This window comes from Hyperolius riggenbachi, chromosome 6 (genome assembly GCF_040937935.1).
Source record: "Hyperolius riggenbachi isolate aHypRig1 chromosome 6, aHypRig1.pri, whole genome shotgun sequence".
NCBI classification, from domain to species: Eukaryota; Metazoa; Chordata; class Amphibia; order Anura; family Hyperoliidae; genus Hyperolius; species Hyperolius riggenbachi.
The window spans coordinates 126,310,858-126,328,656 of record NC_090651.1 but is presented as its reverse complement, the minus strand read 5'-3'; the positions used below and the strand labels follow the sequence as shown (position 1 = coordinate 126,328,656).

The window sequence follows — 17,799 nt, the reverse complement described above, 5'->3', positions numbered from 1 at the left end:
ATCTTACTCTCTTGTATCTGCTGAGTGAGCAAGGACTTCTCCATCTCCAGTGCCTTCCCCCGTCACCTGCTCTGCCTGTATTTGCCACTTTAAGCCTTCCACCTCCACTTGCTGCTGATAGGAGGATTTCTAGTCCCTTATTTGCTGCTGATACTCCTCAGACACAGCCGCTGTAGTCCTGCAGAAACAAATAAGTGCTTTCATAATCCTGTTATGTGCCTCAAGCCAGGTCCCTTGTATACATGTGAAGCTAAACGGCATGTGATGACATCACCAAATCATCTCTCCCATTGCATTCTGGGAAGCTCAATTTTATGAATCACTGGATGTGAATAATTAAAAACAGGATTACAGACTCCAGACGCTGGTTGATCTATGGGATCAATTTTTAAAGCCCAGGATAGCACACAGTTTTTTTATGTGCAATTAACGGGATTGTTTTTAACCAATTATGCATTAACCGTTTTGTAAAACATGTTGCTGGTCTTGCAAAAAGGAAAAAACAGCCATTTGAGTGTTCTTCCCTGAAATGTATTTTAGTTGGGTAAAGCCACAGCTATGTGGTAAAAAGTAGGCGAGTTCAACAGTGGGTAGTGCCATATGCAACATATTTAGTGCTGTAGTTCCGGAGCTCATTTGTGTGCTTAATCTGCCCTGGGCACCCCATAGGTTATTACACTTTTTCAGAGCTCTTCAAAGTATGTCCCAACTTTACAATACTTCTGTATCGTAATCCAATTCCAGAAACCCAAAATCTCCACCACCTTTCTAGGTCCCCTCCATCAAATGTGATTTAGCGTTGTTGGTTTTCTGTAGCTTCGCAGCGCTTATAACTATTACTACTTATATAGGGCAGACATCTTCCACAGCGCTGTACAGAGTATATTGTCTTGTCACTTAACTCGCCCTCTGAGGGGCTTACAATCTAATCCCTACCATAGTCATAGGTCTATGTATGTATTGTGTAGCGTATGTATTGCAGTCTAGGGCCAATTTAGAGGGAAGCCAATTGTGGATGGAAACCCAGAGTGCCCAGAGGAAACCCACACAGACACAAGGAGAACATACAGACGCGTGCAGATAATGCCGTGGCTAGGATTGGAACCAGGGAACCAGCGCTGCAAGGTAAGGGTGCTATTCACTACGCCACTGTGCTGCCCATACCTATGACTGCTGACAGATTGGGGCAGTAATGAGGTAGCAGTAATTAGGCAGCTGCAAATTAGGAGCTATAAAATTGTGCAGTAGCCCTTTTGTAATTTAGCAAAAACTACAATTTATTAAAACACAAAGAAATGTTTTTTGTTTTGTTTTGTTTGGGGGGGGGGGCGGGGGTCGGCTTTACTTACTTTATCATTTCAAGGCCGTCAGCGAGCCATATTTATCATAAAGGATATTTATTACTGTTCACACCGCAGTCCATGCCCACATGCCCTAACACAAAATCAGTTCGAACTGGCAGGCCAAGGTTTAGAGAGAAAGAAGGGACACTCTAGTGCAGCCTTTCTCAACCTTTTCACCCTGGAGTAACCCTTCAAATACTTTTTGGATCTCAAGGAACCCCTGAAATTATTTTGCAGGTGGCATGGTCTTTAAACACTGGTGGGGTAGTTAATGCCCTATTACAGTGCCCTTCATTATAATATCTCTTTATTCTAGTGCTTTTTATTAATGTGTTCATTATTATTCTGACCACCAATTTTGTGCTTCTTTTTACAGTACCCCCTAATACAGTGTGCTCTCTTTCATACTTGACCCAACACCCACGATAGGGAAAAATGCCATGGAACCCCTGCAGAGTACTCAAGGACCCTGGGGTTCCAGGGAACCCTGGTTGAGAAAACCTGCTATAGTGGAAGCAATGATTCTCTATATATCTCAATAAATGTTACAAACATAAAAAGTAGGATATCAGGAAAGTTATTTTGAAAATTCCCAATCTCCTGCAGACATGTGCAATACTCCTATTATGTTTTGCATTACACTATATAAGCAAATAACAGCATTATGCTGAGCCAGCGCTTCAGTGTCTCAGAGAATAAACTGCACTGTGGATCTATTGTACTTTCCCCTGCATTAAAAGGATACCTTAGCGCAAAAATAATTTAAAAAAGGGGGAGTAGTCATGTGTAGTGGGCTCTAAACTTACTTCCTGGTTGGGGTGGTCGCGGCTGACTGCACAGCCATTACCCAGCGGCACGCCTCCTTTGATTGCTCCCGGAACGCTCTGTGCATGCGCACTACGTAGTTCTGACAGTGAGCATGCGCAGAGCGCTCCTGGCCGCACATAGTGCATGCATGGCCGGCAGCGCCTGCGCAGTCAGCTGCAACCACCCTGACCAGGAAGGAAGTTTGGGGAGGTTGGTAGGCAGCACCGAAAGGGGACAGAGGAGAACGGGGGGAGCGGAGGGCATAAGGAGAGCCCACTAAACATGCCTGCACCCCGTTTTTACATTTTCTTTTTTTGCGCTAAGGTATCCTTTAAAAAGGCCATACACTCGGTATCCTTTAAGCAGGCCATATACTCATCGATTCCTCTCATTGATATACGGCCCGATCAACCAACCAATTAAGCGAATTTCGACCAAAATCGCTCAATTGGGTCAATCAATCCAGGTGAAAAATGTAGGTTAACAGACAGGGAGCGCGTTGCTAGCAGCGTTTTAGTTGGCGACTGATGAGCGTACTCTCACCTGTCCACCGCACAGCCCAGTCTATGCTTCTCCCCAGCATCATCTTCACTTCCGTATCCCCAGGTGCCTGTGTGGCATAATACAGTGGAAAGACACTAGGGGCCTGTATTGGTCACAGTGACCCTAATGCAGCCATAGGCAAACTACGGCCCGCGGGCCGGATACGGCTTGCAGTCACTATGGAGCCATCCTGTCAAAAGAGGGCCAGATTCTGCTCCTCTCCCTTTCTCCCTCCCGCCGTGCAGAGCATGTACAAGAAATCCAACTCACCCTATCACACTCCCAAGGGGAGCTCTCCATGGTAACGGTGGCAAACTGTCATTACATAGTGTGTCACATGATGCTGCTGTTGCCATGGAGATCACCACTGGAGAGTGTGATAGGGCGAGTTATACCCAATCCTTTCCTGCAATTCTTCAGTTTGAAGGAGGAGAGAGCGAGCAAGCTACAGTCGAGAGGAATGTGGCCCAATCCTTAAAAAGTTTGCCCACCCCTGCTCTAGTGTCTGTCCTCTGCATTATATCCCACATGCGCCCAGAGAAACAGAAGTGAAGAAGACTGAGCAGCCACCGGGAAGAAGCAAAGACTGAGACCACACGGCGGAGAGGTGAGAACCGCAGGGTGGACACTGGGACCCAGCAAGCACAGATAATCAAAGATTTCATGCTGAAATAGATAAATAATCTGTGTGCAAGCAATCGAACAGATAGATCCTATCTCTGATCAGAGAAGGATCTATCTGCTGGCCATATCGACCAATGTATGGCCACCTTTACTATATAATCTCACTAGCAGAATGCCAATATCATTCTACACGGAATGAAAGTCACTGGAACAGCAATATTTATATACACTGCTGTGCTAGATAATATGTGCCTCACTGACTAACGGAAATTTGGAAGACACAATCCCTTAATCCTTTAAGCCTCATCTACCTGCGTAGATGAGGCTCCGATCTGGCGGCTTGATTAGCCGCCGGATCGCCTCTTCCGCGTCCCCGCTCGCCCGCACGTGCGCCGGATTCGATACCCGCTCATCCCCGCACCGCGCATCTTCCGCTCAATTCCATGCCATTGTCCCCTCGCGGGGAACGAGCAGGGAATTGGCGGTAGCAAGATCCGACCTGTCGGATCTTATCAATCGAGCCACATCAGCGGCTCGATTGATAAGCCACATCGCCGCCTCATCTATGCGTGTAGATGAGGCTTAAGACTGTAAGAGCTTATTTCCACTATCGATGTGGATGCAAAGCGATCACCTTGCATCCCCCGCAGGTACTTCCGCTTGTCGTCCGTACAACTGGATGCAGTGTCATGCGGCTTCCCGGCGGCGGCTATGGGGAATTGGATGCGTGCTGCGGAAAACTGCAGCATGCTATCCATAAATTCCGCAGCGTTTAATCGCGCTGGATCACGTAGGTCAATTCGCGTTAATGGAAACTACTCCATTGACGTGAATTGGTTGCAGTTTCTTTACGTTGCGGTGTGGTTTCCGCATAGCAACATGTGAAGTGGAAACGGCCCCAAGCCCTTTTGGCCAGGGCTCTCTCTCTGTCTCTCGTCTCACAATGCTGTGTAATGGGTGTGCATACCTCCTACCCCTGTGTAAGAATCTGTACTCCATTTGTTCATTGCATCACATCACATGTAATCAATCACCATTATCTGTTATTGTTAACTGTATTGTTTATACCTTGTACAGTGCCATGAAATATGCTGGTGCTATAGTAATCGATAATAACAACGCATCTTGTTTAGAATTCATACGAGGGTTGAATGAAAAGTAATGCCTCCACCTCCATAACTTGGGTTTGGATGGGAATATTTTAATAAATCAAACACAGAAATAATCCTTAGAATGGGATCTTTAATATTCAATATTCACTTTTCCACATAATCGCCAGACAATTGGATACATTTCTGCCAACGATTAACAAGTTTCCTGAAGCCGTCACGAAAGAAGTCAACACTCTGTTTCCGCAACCAGCTTCTCACAGTTCTCTCAACTTCTTCATCGGAAGTGTAATGACGTCCCCGAAGACTTTCTTTTATTATCGGGAACAGATGGAAGTCAGACGGCGCCAAATCTGGACTGTATGGAGGATGCCGTACGGTGGTGAGGTTCAGTCTCTGCAGTTCTGCTGTGGTGGCATTTGATGTGTGTGGTCTGGCATTGTCATTGCCTGGTTACCCATCGTGCACAGATCTTCCTATAGCCAAGCAAAGCAATAATTTGATCCACACGTTCTTGTGAAATGCCTATTATGCTTGCAATTTCCCTGTGATACGGCGATTGTCCTGAAATCAGTCTGTCAACTTTCTGCCTGTGAAACTGTGAGGTTTCTGTCACAGGACGTCCAACTCTTTCTTTGTCCCGCAAGTCAGATGTTCTCACCTCAACATCTTTAAATTTACTGGCCCAATGACGCACAGTACTCACATCAACACAACCACCATAAACAGCTTTCATTCTCTGGTGAATCTCCTTTGGGGTGACACCTTCTGCTGTCAGGAATTCAATAACAGCACGTTGCTTAAATCACATTGACCGACCTTCTGCGCAGGGTTCCATACTTTGCACTGCAACAACACAACCGTCCAACGCTAAGGCTTCCTACCAACTGGAACTGTAGAGGAGAGTCTACTGAACAATCCAGTACTTGCCACAAACCAGTGCTGCCATCTGTTGACGAGTTATGGAGGTGGAGGCATTACTTTTCATTCAACCCTCGTAAGTCTGTGGCACATGTAAAGTGAGTTTATAATCATCTGCAGCGAACCAAGTGATAAACTAGGGTAATATTAATGTGCTAGCCAAATACATATCTTCTATTTTGCTCAGTTACAAATGTCTATTTACCATTAGTACTACATATTTAATTCATTCAGGCTTGCTTTAACTTTTCAAGGTGAGAAGAGGCCTATTTAGGCATTTTTGGTGGATAATAAGCGGGGATTTCTGTCAGAGGCATTTTCAAATAATATATATACAAATGATGGGATAGCTACCAAATACTCAAGCATCTCACCCATTGCAGAATACATCCAATAGAAAAATTATGGGGAGCCACTGAGTATATAAAAATGAAAAAAACTTTATTAGCACAATATCATACCAAATATTAATAATAGCCCTTTCCCTTCCCATTACAACCAAACAGCTGAGTCCCTATATCTTGACCCACCCTTACTAGCTAATTGGAGTGCACTCCATTAGGTCCTATAGTGATAGGAAATAGCAAGTTCTTCAGGGCCCTCTTTGGAGGTGGTCTTTAGTATATAAATTGGAACAGCCGCCTTTGAAGTATGAAGTAAAAGGTATGCATCGGTGCGGAAACTGTGATATTTGCACCTATGTGGAAAAGGTGACAAGTTCTGCAACTCTGATGGATCTGAGAGCTTCTCGATAAATGACTATATATCTTGTACCAGAGAAAAGGTAATCTACCAATTGAGATGTAGCTGCAATAAATTCTACATTGGAAAAACATACAGACCCCTGAAAAAAAGATACAAGAACATGTGAATAATATTATGGAAAAAAAAAATGAAGAGTCCAGTTGCGGTGCATTTTGAAAGGTATCATAATTCAGACCCAAAATACCTAAAGGTGAAAGGAATCATATATAAATTAAATATCAGCCCTAGGAGAGGGGACTTTGATAAAGAGTTGTTAAAAAAAGAATCATATTGGATTTACAGATGTAAATCCATGTTTCCATATGGTTTAAACAGTGGATTAAATTTGAAAGTCTTATAAACAGCCACTAGATGTCGCACTTGTGCACCTCAAATTTAGCCTGTTTGTTTGTAGCCACCCTGGCGTTCAATTTCCCCAGGATTTCTGTGCAAAAAGTGGTTCAATTAATTTCAAATAATTTTCAAGTTTTTTTTTTTTGTGTAATCGTTGTTTTTTTTTATATTGAAATCAATATAGGTTATTGTATTGAATTCCATTAAAAAAAAGTGTTTGCATTGAGATGTTGATGATGTTGTGTGACCCTGGTGTCATCAATGCCGATCGGCGGGGGACATGTCATTGCCGAGGGAGAAGAAAAATCTGCTAAGGGACATGGAAGAAGGCACTAGGGAAGCTATCAGAGGTTTGCGACGAGGGATCAGCACGCCAATGGTGAGTATAAAACCCAGATGTATAGCCAGGTATACAGGGAGCCAGATGTATAGCCAGGTTTTTAGGTAGTCAGATGTGCAGCCAGGTATATAGGTAGCCAGATGTATAGTGAGCCAGATGTATAGGTAGTCAGATGTGCAGCCAGGTATATAGGTAGCCAGATGTATAGTGAGCCAGATGTATAGGTAGGTAGGCAGATGTATAGGTAGGCAGATGTATAGCGAGCCAGATGTATAGGGAGTCAGATGTATAGGGAGTCAGATGTATAGGGAGTCAGATGTATAGGGAGTCAGATGTATAGGGAGTCAGATGAATAGGGAGCCAGGTTTGTGGGTGGGGGATCCCCATTCTACGTGTGCGGATGGCCTTGCCAGGTGGGGGCTCCTCATTCTAAGGGGGGGGGATTCCCCTTTGAATGCGTGCGGATGGCCAGGTGGGGGCTCCCCCTTCTAAGGGGGGGGGGGGATCCCTATTCTATGCGGGCGGATGTTCAGGTGGGGGATCCTCCTTCTAAGGGGGGGGGAATCCCCCTTCTATGTGGGCGGATATCCGGGTGGGGGATCCCCCTTCTAAGGGGCGGGGAATCCCTATTCTATGCGGGCGGATGTTCAGGTGGGGGATCCTCCTTCTAAGGGGGGGGGAATCCCCCTTCTATGTGGGCGGATATCCGGGTGGGGGAGCCCCTTCTAAGGGGGGGGGGGGAATCCCCCTTCTATGTGCGTGATGTCCGGGTGGGGGCTCCCCCTTCTAAGCAGGGTAATACCCCTTCTATGTGGGCGGATGACCGGGTGGGGATCCCCCTACTTTGGGGGGATCCCCCTTCTAAGCGGCGTGCTGTGGGTGTCCCCCTCCTCTCATACGATCTCCCCCCCCCCCCCCTGTCTGAAGCACCTTGAGGTGGGATATACTCACCCGAAGGCTCTCTCCTGCGGCGGCTGGCTCACTTCCTCCTTCATTGCCGAAGTCTCGTTCTCTGTGTAGTTACAGTACGAGGCTTGGTGACGTCACCAAGCCTCGTACTGTAACTACACAGACCGGGACTTCGGCAATGGAGGAGGAAGTGAGCCAGCCGCCGCAGGAGAGAGCCTTCGGGTGAGTAGATCCCACCTCAAGGTGCTTCAGACAGGGGGGGGGGGGAGATCGTATGGGAGGAGGGGGACACCCACAGCACGCCGCTTAGAAGGGGGATCCCCCCAAAGTAGGGGGATCCCCAACCGGACATCCGCCCACATAGAATGGGTATTCCCCTGCTTAGAAGGGGGAGCCCCCACCCGGACATCACACACATAGAAGGGGGATTCCCCACCCCTTAGAAGGGGGATCCCCCACCCGGATATCCGCCCACATAGAAGGGGGATTTCCCTGCTTAGAAGGGGGAACCCCCTCCCAGACATCGCGCACATAGAAGGGGGATCCCCTCCCCCGGCTTAGAAGGGGGAGCCCCCGCTCGGCCATCCGCACACATAGAACGGGGATCCCCCCACTCACCCGCATAGAAGGGGGAGCCCCCGCTCGGCCATCCGCACACATAGAAGGGGGATGCCCCCACCCGCCCGCATAGCCAGCGCATACTCTTCCCCGCTGGCTGCACAGGGATTCCCCAGGGTGGCTGGATGCTAGTTCTGCACGCTGGGGGTAGCACAGATCGCTACCCACAGCGTGCAGACAGGCATCCAGCCATCCTGGGGAATTCCTCTGATGAGGGAAAAGTGGAGCTGGCGGCGCAGAGAAACAGGAAATCTCCCTGGCAGTATTGACGAGCCTGGCTCGTCATTACCACTTTCAGCAGGTTTCTGCTGGACGAGCCAGGCTCGTCTCTACCGCCAGGGTGGTTAATGAACTTTACACTCTTGAATCCCGCGATATAAGGGGAAGGAAATACCACTGACGTCACGTCTGAAGAAACCCGGAAAGAGTGAAACGCGTCACGTGCCTGCTGACGCCGCTCGAGAAGTCCATGCTCCACTAAGCAGTGACGGCCTCCGCCATCTCCCCCGACCTGGCGTCCATCTTTCCGACCTGGAGTATTCTCAGCAAGTTATAACCTGACCTATTACCCGGCACAATCTACATCTACAACGCCAAATGGACTTTAAACGGATACGCGAGTACCGGTAATACCGGCTTAACTTGAAACACCGAAAGGGTCACTGGGGTGTGCACTCTATGTGCACGTAATGAGATGGCGTGTAGAGGCTTAGTCTTACAGTGATGTGCAACATACGATTGTGTGATGGAGAAATTTGGATACTTCAAAGGCGGCTGTTCCAACTTATATACTAAAGACCACCTCTAAAGAGGGCCCTGGAGAATTTGCCATTTCCTATCACTATAGGACCTAATGGAGTGCACTCCAATTAGCTAGTAAGGGTGGGTCAAGATATAGGGACTCAGCTGTTTTAATGGGATGGGAAAGGGCTATTATTAATATTTGGCATGATATTGTGCTAATAAAGTTTTTCATTTGTATATACTCAGTGGCTCCCCATAATTTTTCTATTGGCATTTTCAAATAACTCGCAATAACTGATATATGTTGGGAAATTCTTTGTTGATTTTTTTTTTCTTTTAAAGGATACCCGAACTGAAATGTGACATAATGAGATAGACATGTGTATGTACAGTGCCTAGCACACAAATAACTATGCTGTGTTCCTTTTTTTCTTTCTCTGCCTGAAAGAGTTAAATATAAGGTATGCAAGTGGCTGACTCAGTCCTGACTCAGACAGGAAGTGACTACAGTGTGACCCTCACTGATAAGAAATTCCAACTATAAAACACTTTCCTAGCAGAAAATGGCTTCTGAGAGCAAGAAAGAGGTAAAAAGGGGGAGTTTCTTATCAGTGAGGGTCACACTGTAGTCACTTCCTGTCTGAGTCAGGACTGAGTCAGCCACTTGCATACCTTATATTTAACTCTTTCAGGCAGAGAAAGAAAAAAAGGAACACAGCATAGTTATTTGTGTGCTAGGCACTGTACACACACATGTCTATCTCATTATGTCACATTTCAGTTTGGGTATCCTTTAAGAAAAACAAATCAACTTCAATTTTAGCTCTATAGTTCTTTATAGTGAACTACACCGCAGTAACTCTTCTCACTTGTCAATAAAACAGCAAATGATGTCCAAACAAATATCACAATTTCGTATGCAATATTTATTTTTTTCTGATTTATTTATTATTAATCTTAAAGTAGATTTTTTTGTACTAATCCATAAAACAAAATCACTATACACTGCCTTAAAGGAAACCTGAGATGGGATTAATTGGTGTATTTATACTTACCTGGGGCTTCCTACAGGAACACGAGGTGCGCGATAGCATCCTTGCTATCCTCTCCAATTACTTGATATGCCCCCCCCCCCCCCCCCGGTAATATGGCCGGCCTTCATCAGCACTGTGGAGACGCAGAAAACTCCAGAGAATGAGAGTGCTGCATGGTGAGGAAGCGCATGACTAGCTGTGACTGGCCAGCTTACCCGGGGGGAGAGGATTATATCAAGTGAACGGAGCGGCCAGAGAGGAAGACAAGGGAGTCCACACATCTCATGGGGCTGGAGGAGGCCTGAGGCAAGTATAAATACACCCATTAATCCTGGTCCTAATAACAGGTACACTTTAAACTGGGGTTCAGCAATGGCAGCCTCCACATTTTTGTAAGCAGTTTCCTTTGAGACACATCTTACATGGTATTCAGCCTACCCTACACAACTTTATCAGGTGCAAGTTTGTAGAGAAGATAAAACAGAAAAAAAACGAGAGCCCAATATAGTGTAGTACGTATTGGAACCAGGTTGAATAATGACAAGTAAGTATTATACTCACAAACACGGGTTACCATACAGGCAGCCACTGTATAGGCAGGTGGGGAGATTAGACCTGTCCCCACTCAGGAATAAGATGTCGCTCTCTGAAGACGGAAAAGAGGGTATGTCACCCTTCCACCAGGTGCAAGTAGATCTTACACCCTGTACAGACATTCAGTAAGTATTGCCTGGAGAAAACAGCATGTTCTGTTCTAAGGAGAGGCAAGAAGGATAAGTGGGAGGTGCTGAACAACAGCAGCAGCTGTTTAGTGATGAAGCACAGCAGGCTATTAAATAGCATGGGACACCTGTACTGATGCTAGATTTTCACTTAAATCTTTACAAACAATTGCCTTAAATGATTACCATTTAGTATTTATATAGCACCAGACATCTTCTGCAGCACTGTACAGAGTATATTGTCACTTAACTGTCCCTCACAGGGGCTCACAATCTAATCCCTACCATAGTCATATGTCTATGTATGTATTGTGTAGTGTATGTATTGTAGTTTAGGGCCAATTCAGGGGGAAGCTAATTAACTTATCTGTATGTTTTTGGATGTGAGAGGAAACTGGAGTGCCCAGAGGAAACCTACTCAGATGCAGGGAGAACATACAAACTCTGTGCAGATAATGCCCTGGCTGGGATTAGAACCGGGGACCCAGCAATGCAAGGCGAGATTGCCAACCAGTACGCTACTGTGCTGATTAACATCTACCACCTGCATGTAGATTTTAACTGCTTGCCGACCGTGTCACGCCGACAGGCTTGGCCGCAGCCCGAGGACCGCCTAACGCCGATCGGCGTAAAGTCCTGGGGCTTCATTTTGCAGGAGATCGCGTGCGCATCTCCGCTTGGTAGGCGGAGCTCCTGAAGCCTATGACAGCCGATCACAGTAATTGGCTGGAGGAGGGCTTACAAAAAAAAAAATATATAAATAAAAGGGAAATATTTAATCAAAAAATAATCACAAAAACATTTATAAAAAAAACTAAAACAAACATCGGGGGAGCGATCAGACTCCACCAACAGAGTGTTCTCTGGTGTAGAGAAAAGGCGGGGGGGGGGGGGGGGGGGACGAAATCACTTGTGTGCTGTGTTGTGCTGCCCTGCAGCTTGGCCTTAAAGCTGCAGTGGCCTATTTTACAAAAAATAGCCTGGTCTTTAAAGGGAACCTTAACTGAGAGGGATATGAGTGTTTCCTTTCAAACAATACCAGTTTCTTGGCAGTCTGCTAATCTCTTTAGCCGTATTAGTGGCTGAATCACACACCTGAAACAAGCATGCAGCTAATCCAGTCTGACTTCAGCACTTGATCTGCATGCTTGTTGAGGGACTGTGGCTAAATGTATTAGAGACACAGGTTCAGCAGGAGAGTCAGGCAACTGGTATTATTTTAAAAGGAAAAAATGCACATCCTTTTAGTTTAGGTTCCCTTTAAAGGGGGTAAAGCCTGTGGTCCTGAAGTGGTTTAAGTGAACCAGATGGGAAACCAGAAGGGAATAAAAGTGCCCCTGGGAGGTACTTACCTCTTGAGGGGGAAGCCTCTGGATCCAAAAGAGGCTTACATTGTCCTCAGCAGAGGCAACCCAGAGCTGGGACCCCTGAAAACCCAGTTGTTGCTGCTGCGTACAGGCACACTAGCAGCTTACTGCTCGGCCTCTCTGAAAGCTGCCTGAGCGGAAAGCCACTAAAGGCAATCGTCATTGTTTTGGTTAGTTCAGGGGTGCCAGCGCTGGATCGCCCTTGTTATGCTGGGTACACACGATGCGATTTCCCGCTCGATCCACGGGATCGATTATTTCTGACATGTTCGATTGGGTTTCAATCGTTACAGCAGTCGATTTTGCATGTTAAGTGTGCAAAAACAATGGCTGTATCGATCAAAACCCAATTGAACATGTTGGAAATAATCGATCCCGTGGATCGAGCGAGAAATCGCATCGTGTGTACCCAGCATAAAGGAGGATGGGGAAGCCTCATTAGGATCCAGTGACTTCCTGCTTCCGATGTAAGTATCTGTTTTTTAAATGACAGATTCTCTTTTATGTAAACTGTCTCTAGTAGACAGATGTTTATAAAACAAAACACTCAGATTATGAAGTCGCTCTCTGTAGATCAGAATATAGGGGCAACACCCCTCCACCAAGGGTGGACAGCTTGCAGTAGTGGACAGATGGGGAGTTCAGTGGTTACCTTTGAGTTCCGGATCCATGCTATCTTCTCATCCTCATCCAGAATGATTCTTGCTCAGTCTGCATTCTACCTAAAACAAAATGAAAAGATTTGAAAGTGAATTTCCAGTTTAATATAACAATACATAACGTCTTCTAACAGTAAATGTGACTGTCACTGCAATATATTATGCCTGGAAAGCAAATCTATAGACAGGTTCTCATCAGAGCACATGAAAAAGCATACATTTGATGCAGTGAGCGCAGGGTATTGGTCCAAATGTTTCCCAATACCCGAATGGTCGAATACATGTACATGAGCCCTTTGTAGCCTTCGGAAGCACTTCATGTTACCTGAAAAAGGGCGGCTCCACACTGCACACTTGCATATGCACTGTACAAAGCCACCCATCTTCAGAAAGCAGTTGGGACACAAGTACTTTCAAAGCCTCCCGAAGCAGCAATATAAGCGGGGGTGACAGGGTTGGAAAGAGGTGTCCCATATGAACCCCCCCCTCCCGAATACACAAAGCTAAAAGAAAAAAAACTTTTAATTACCTGTGGCTGCTTCCAGCCCTTTGCAGTTCTGTGCCCTTGCTTTTATTACGTGACCCTCCAAGTCAGCCGAAGAGCTCCTCTGGAAGCTGGGCAGTTGCGGGCTACTGCACATGCACAGCCCCGGGCCGCACACCTCCTGATCGCCTGCGCAGTAGCAATGTTTACGTGCATGAGAGCACATCAGGTACATACAGCTGACAGAAGGGCACTGCAGCTGACCAAAGGTCACAGAATGAGGCAAGGGCACAGAAAGACTACAGGGAAAAGTTAAATTGCTGTTTTATTTTTGTGTTTAGGTTTGCTTTAAGCAAAGTTGAACTGATTAAGAAACCAATCTACCAGTAAGTGCCTAATCACTCAAATCAGAACATCCAAGTAATATATTATTCAATTAACGCAAATCAGTTACAAGGTTAAAACGACAAGCAATACAACTAAAGAACACCAATTATGCACTGGTCAAAGGGTAGGATATACTGGCACCAAGTGAATAGTCAACTACAGATCCAAAGTATAAAGAAGTGGGTTGAATTGTGATGACAAGATGCCTGGGTGACCAAAATGGCAGGTCTGGTGGACAGTTACAGGTACATATAGTCAGTACCTACCAAAAGTGATCCAAAAAAAGAAGAGGAAGAGCCAGTGAAGTGGCTGCAGGGTAAGGCCCTGTTCACATCATTAAATGCGGATGGCCGTGCGTTCGGAACGCAATGCATACGAATGCACGCCATTTGCGTTTGTATGCATTGTGCGGCTGATGTCAGCCACACATTTTGGGAAAAAATGCGTGCAGCATGCGTTTGCAGACTGCACTGGTCTGGAACGCATGCAGTGTGATCATCACACAGTGCAGTCTATGCACTTTCTGATGTAGTGCATGTCTGCCTCCTGCACGCGTTGCCGAAATCCGGACGTCAACGTGTGCAGTGTGAACGGGGCCTAATGGGTGCCCAAGACTCACTGGCAGGCATAGGGAGCAAAGGATGGCCATTCTGACCCAACCATAGAAGAGCACTGTGGTATTAATTGCTGTAGAACTTAAAGGGAACCCGAGACGAGAGGGATATGAAGGCTGACATGTTTATTTCCTTTTAAATAATGCACATTGCCTGACTGCTCTGCTGACCCTCTGCCTCTAGTAAAAACAAGGAACACCAAGAGCCCCAATAGTGTAATATGTACTGGTAAATGGTTACTAGATAGAGTAAATATTAATACTCACAAACCAGGGTTACCATTAGGCAACCACTGTAAAGGCAGGTGGGGAGATTTTCCTGACCCCACTCAGGAATAAGAAGTCGCTCTCTGTAGATGAGAAAAAGGGGGTTCAACCCTCCACCCAGGGTGGACTCAATATTATGCAGGAGAACAGAGGCGCCAAAAGGATAAAAGGAAGTCAAAGAGAGACAGAGGTGCCTGGCTCTTCTACTGACCACATATGCTATTGCTCCGTTGTTATTGCCTGATGAAGCGGGATCAAACCTGCGAAACGCGATGCATATTTGGAGTTCATAAATAAAATATATTGACTGTGTTTACTACAGTCGTTGTGTGTCTACTTGGAGGAGGTAAGTCCACCACTACCTCCTCTATTTACCAAGAATTTGGTTTTTAAGCTCATTTAGCTTCCTTTTATCCTTTTGGCGCCTCTGTTCTCCTGCATAACTCTGCCTCTAGTACTTTAAGCAATAGACCCTGAAGAAGAATGCAGATCAGGTGTCTTTGACAAATCTGACAATATTAGCTGCATGCTTGTTTCAGGGGTGTGATTTAGACTATAGTGACCAGGAAAATGAGCAGGACTGTGAGGCTAGGTTCACAGTGGGACGTTGTGTTGCGTTGTGATGTTGAAACTTTAACCCCGCATCACAACAAAAAAGTCACATCACATGCAATGAAAAGTACCGTATTATTTGGACTATAAGGCTGGTTTCACAGTGGGACGTTACAGGCGCACGTTAGAGCAGCCTGTAATGCAGCCCACCGCACAGTAATGAAAAATCAATGGGGCTGTTCACAGTGCCCACGTTGCGTTACATTGTAATGCTGCGTCACAAGACAACGTACTGCATGCAGTACTTTAGACGCGGCTGAGCCGCGTTAGACTGCTTGCACATGCTCAGTAATCTTGTGGAGGAGTGGAGAGCGGCCAGGCACATGGCTAATTAATATGCACTGCACGTTGTGACGTGCAGTGTTTACTTCCTGGAGCGGCCGCTCTGTGCGGCGATTGGCCGGCGGGACCACGTGATGCCGCATGCGCACAAGAGTGCGCATCACGGCATCACTGACGCCAGAGTGAGCTGCACAACGCGGCTCACTCTGACGTCCAGATCCAGCACCACCAGGCGTTCCGTTAGGGGGACGTTATGCGACCTTAACGCCCCCTCTAACGCAACGTCCTGGTGTGAAATTAGCCTAAGACACATCTAGTTTCAGAAGTCAAAAACCAAGGGGGGGAAAAAAAAATTAAACCTGGTGCCTTTCCCCCCACAGCTGTCTCAAAGCTGCCCAGCACTGCCCAGCTAAACTAACCCCAGCTGCCCCACTAGCTACACTACACAACCTACACTAAGCTGCACTGTCCCCACAACCTACACTAAGCTGCACTGTCCCCACAACCTACACTAAACTGTAATGTTCCCACAACCTACAATAAGCTGCACTGTCCCTACAACCTACACTAAGCTGCACTGTCCCTACAGCCTACACTAAGCTGCACTGTCCCTACAGCCTACACTAAGCTGCTCTGTCCCCACAACCTATAGTAACCTACACTGTCACCATAACAAAGCTGCACTGTCCCCACAACCTACAGTAACCTACACTGACCCCACAACCTACAGTAACCTACACTGACCCCACAACCTACACTAAAGGTGCCCATACACTCGTCAGCTTGGCAGCAGATAGATAAGAAATGCATCTGATGATCTATCTGATGCGTTTTTAAAACATTTTTTACCAGGATAGAATTCCAATAGATTTCAGTTTGAAATATATTGAAATTCGATCTGATGGTATTTTTTTGCCATCAGATTTCCATTAAGGCCAATGCAAAATGATAAGCAATCTCATCAGATCGACCTAAATTTTCCACCCTGCCAGTTTGATGGAAATCCATCGAAATCGTTCGAAATCGGCCATCGATCGGTCGATTGGCCAACCGATTTGCAATAGATCGATCGGTCGGCCAGAAAATCGGCTGAATGTATGGGCACCTTAAAGCTGCACTGTCCCCACAACCTACACTAAGATGCACTTTCCCCACAACCTACACTAAGCTGCACTGTCCCCACAACCTACAGTAACCTACACTGTCCCCACAACCTACAGTAACCTACTCTGTCCCCACAACCTACAGTAACCTACACTGTCCCCACAACCTACAGTAACCTACACTGTCCCCACAACCTACAGTAACCTACACTGTCCCCACAACCTACAGTAACCTACACTGTCCCCACAACCTACAGTAACCTACACTGTCCCCACAACCTACACTGACCCCACAACCTACAGTAACCTACACTGACCCCACAACCTACAGTAACCAACACTGACCCCACAACATACACTAAGCTACACTGTCCCCACAACCTACACCAAGCTGCACTGTCCCCATAATCTACACTAAGCTACATGGTCCCCACAACCTACTTTTTTCTCACAACATAAACTGTCTTCCAACATGTAATACATAATACTTGCAGGGGACATCGGTCCAGGTGTCTCACCTGCGGTAGAGCCGAGCCTGCAGGAGCCACATGGACAGAGTGAGCGGTTGAGAAGCAGCTAAGCAAGATGATCAGTGCGTGGTTCAGGAGTAATAATGGCGGAGCCGCTGTTGGAGTTTTTGCAGGAACCGCCCATTAGGACGATTGGTGCGCGGATGCAGAGGAGTGACAGCGGTGGAGCAAGAGCCACTCCACGTGGGCGCCCCGAATAGAGCAAGCGGGTGAGAGGCACCCCAACAGGAAGATTGGTGAGTTGAGCCACTACAGGAGCCACATGGTGAGAGCGTGAGCCATCCATGTCATGCTGGATGCACAGAAGCAGGATGCAGGACTTTGAGCCCACAGCTGGAATAGGTGAGGGCTTCCGCACTGTCCTGCACCTGCCTGTGGGGGACACCTGCCTGACTACATTCGGACTATAAGATGCAGGGGCTCCCCCCCCCCCCACTTTTGGGGGGAGAAAAGGTGGTTCTTATAGTCTGAAAAATACTGTATGCTTTCCTGTATCTGTTAAAGTCAGTGTTAAAAAGTCCCGTACTGCAGCAGCACATTACCTTAATGCAACATTTACAATGCGACTTTAACGGCGCACTGTGAAAATGCAGTGCGGTATCTTTCGTTATATCACTATATAAACGCAGGAGAACAACGTCCCTCTGTAAAACTAGCCTCAGGCAACTGGCACTGTTTAAAAG

General features: G+C 46.6%; 1 protein-coding gene across 3 annotated transcripts in view; it reads right to left on the bottom strand.

Moving 5' to 3' along the window:
• LOC137521084 (stAR-related lipid transfer protein 9-like) overlaps positions 1–17,799 on the bottom strand; it is a 94,241-nt gene that overhangs the window by 4,849 nt on the left and 71,593 nt on the right. The window contains exons 10-11 of one of the 3 annotated variants that reach the window (XM_068239863.1): positions 12,832–12,901; positions 8–178 (exon numbers count right to left, since the gene is read on the bottom strand). In XM_068239863.1, the coding sequence (XP_068095964.1) occupies positions 8–44 (37 nt within the window). In that variant the 5' untranslated portion in view covers positions 45–178; positions 12,832–12,901. Of the gene's footprint in view, positions 1–7; positions 179–2,963; positions 3,015–5,883; positions 6,084–12,831; positions 12,902–17,799 lie in introns of those variants that run through there. The other 2 variants (XM_068239865.1, XM_068239864.1) reach the window with 2 other exon arrangements.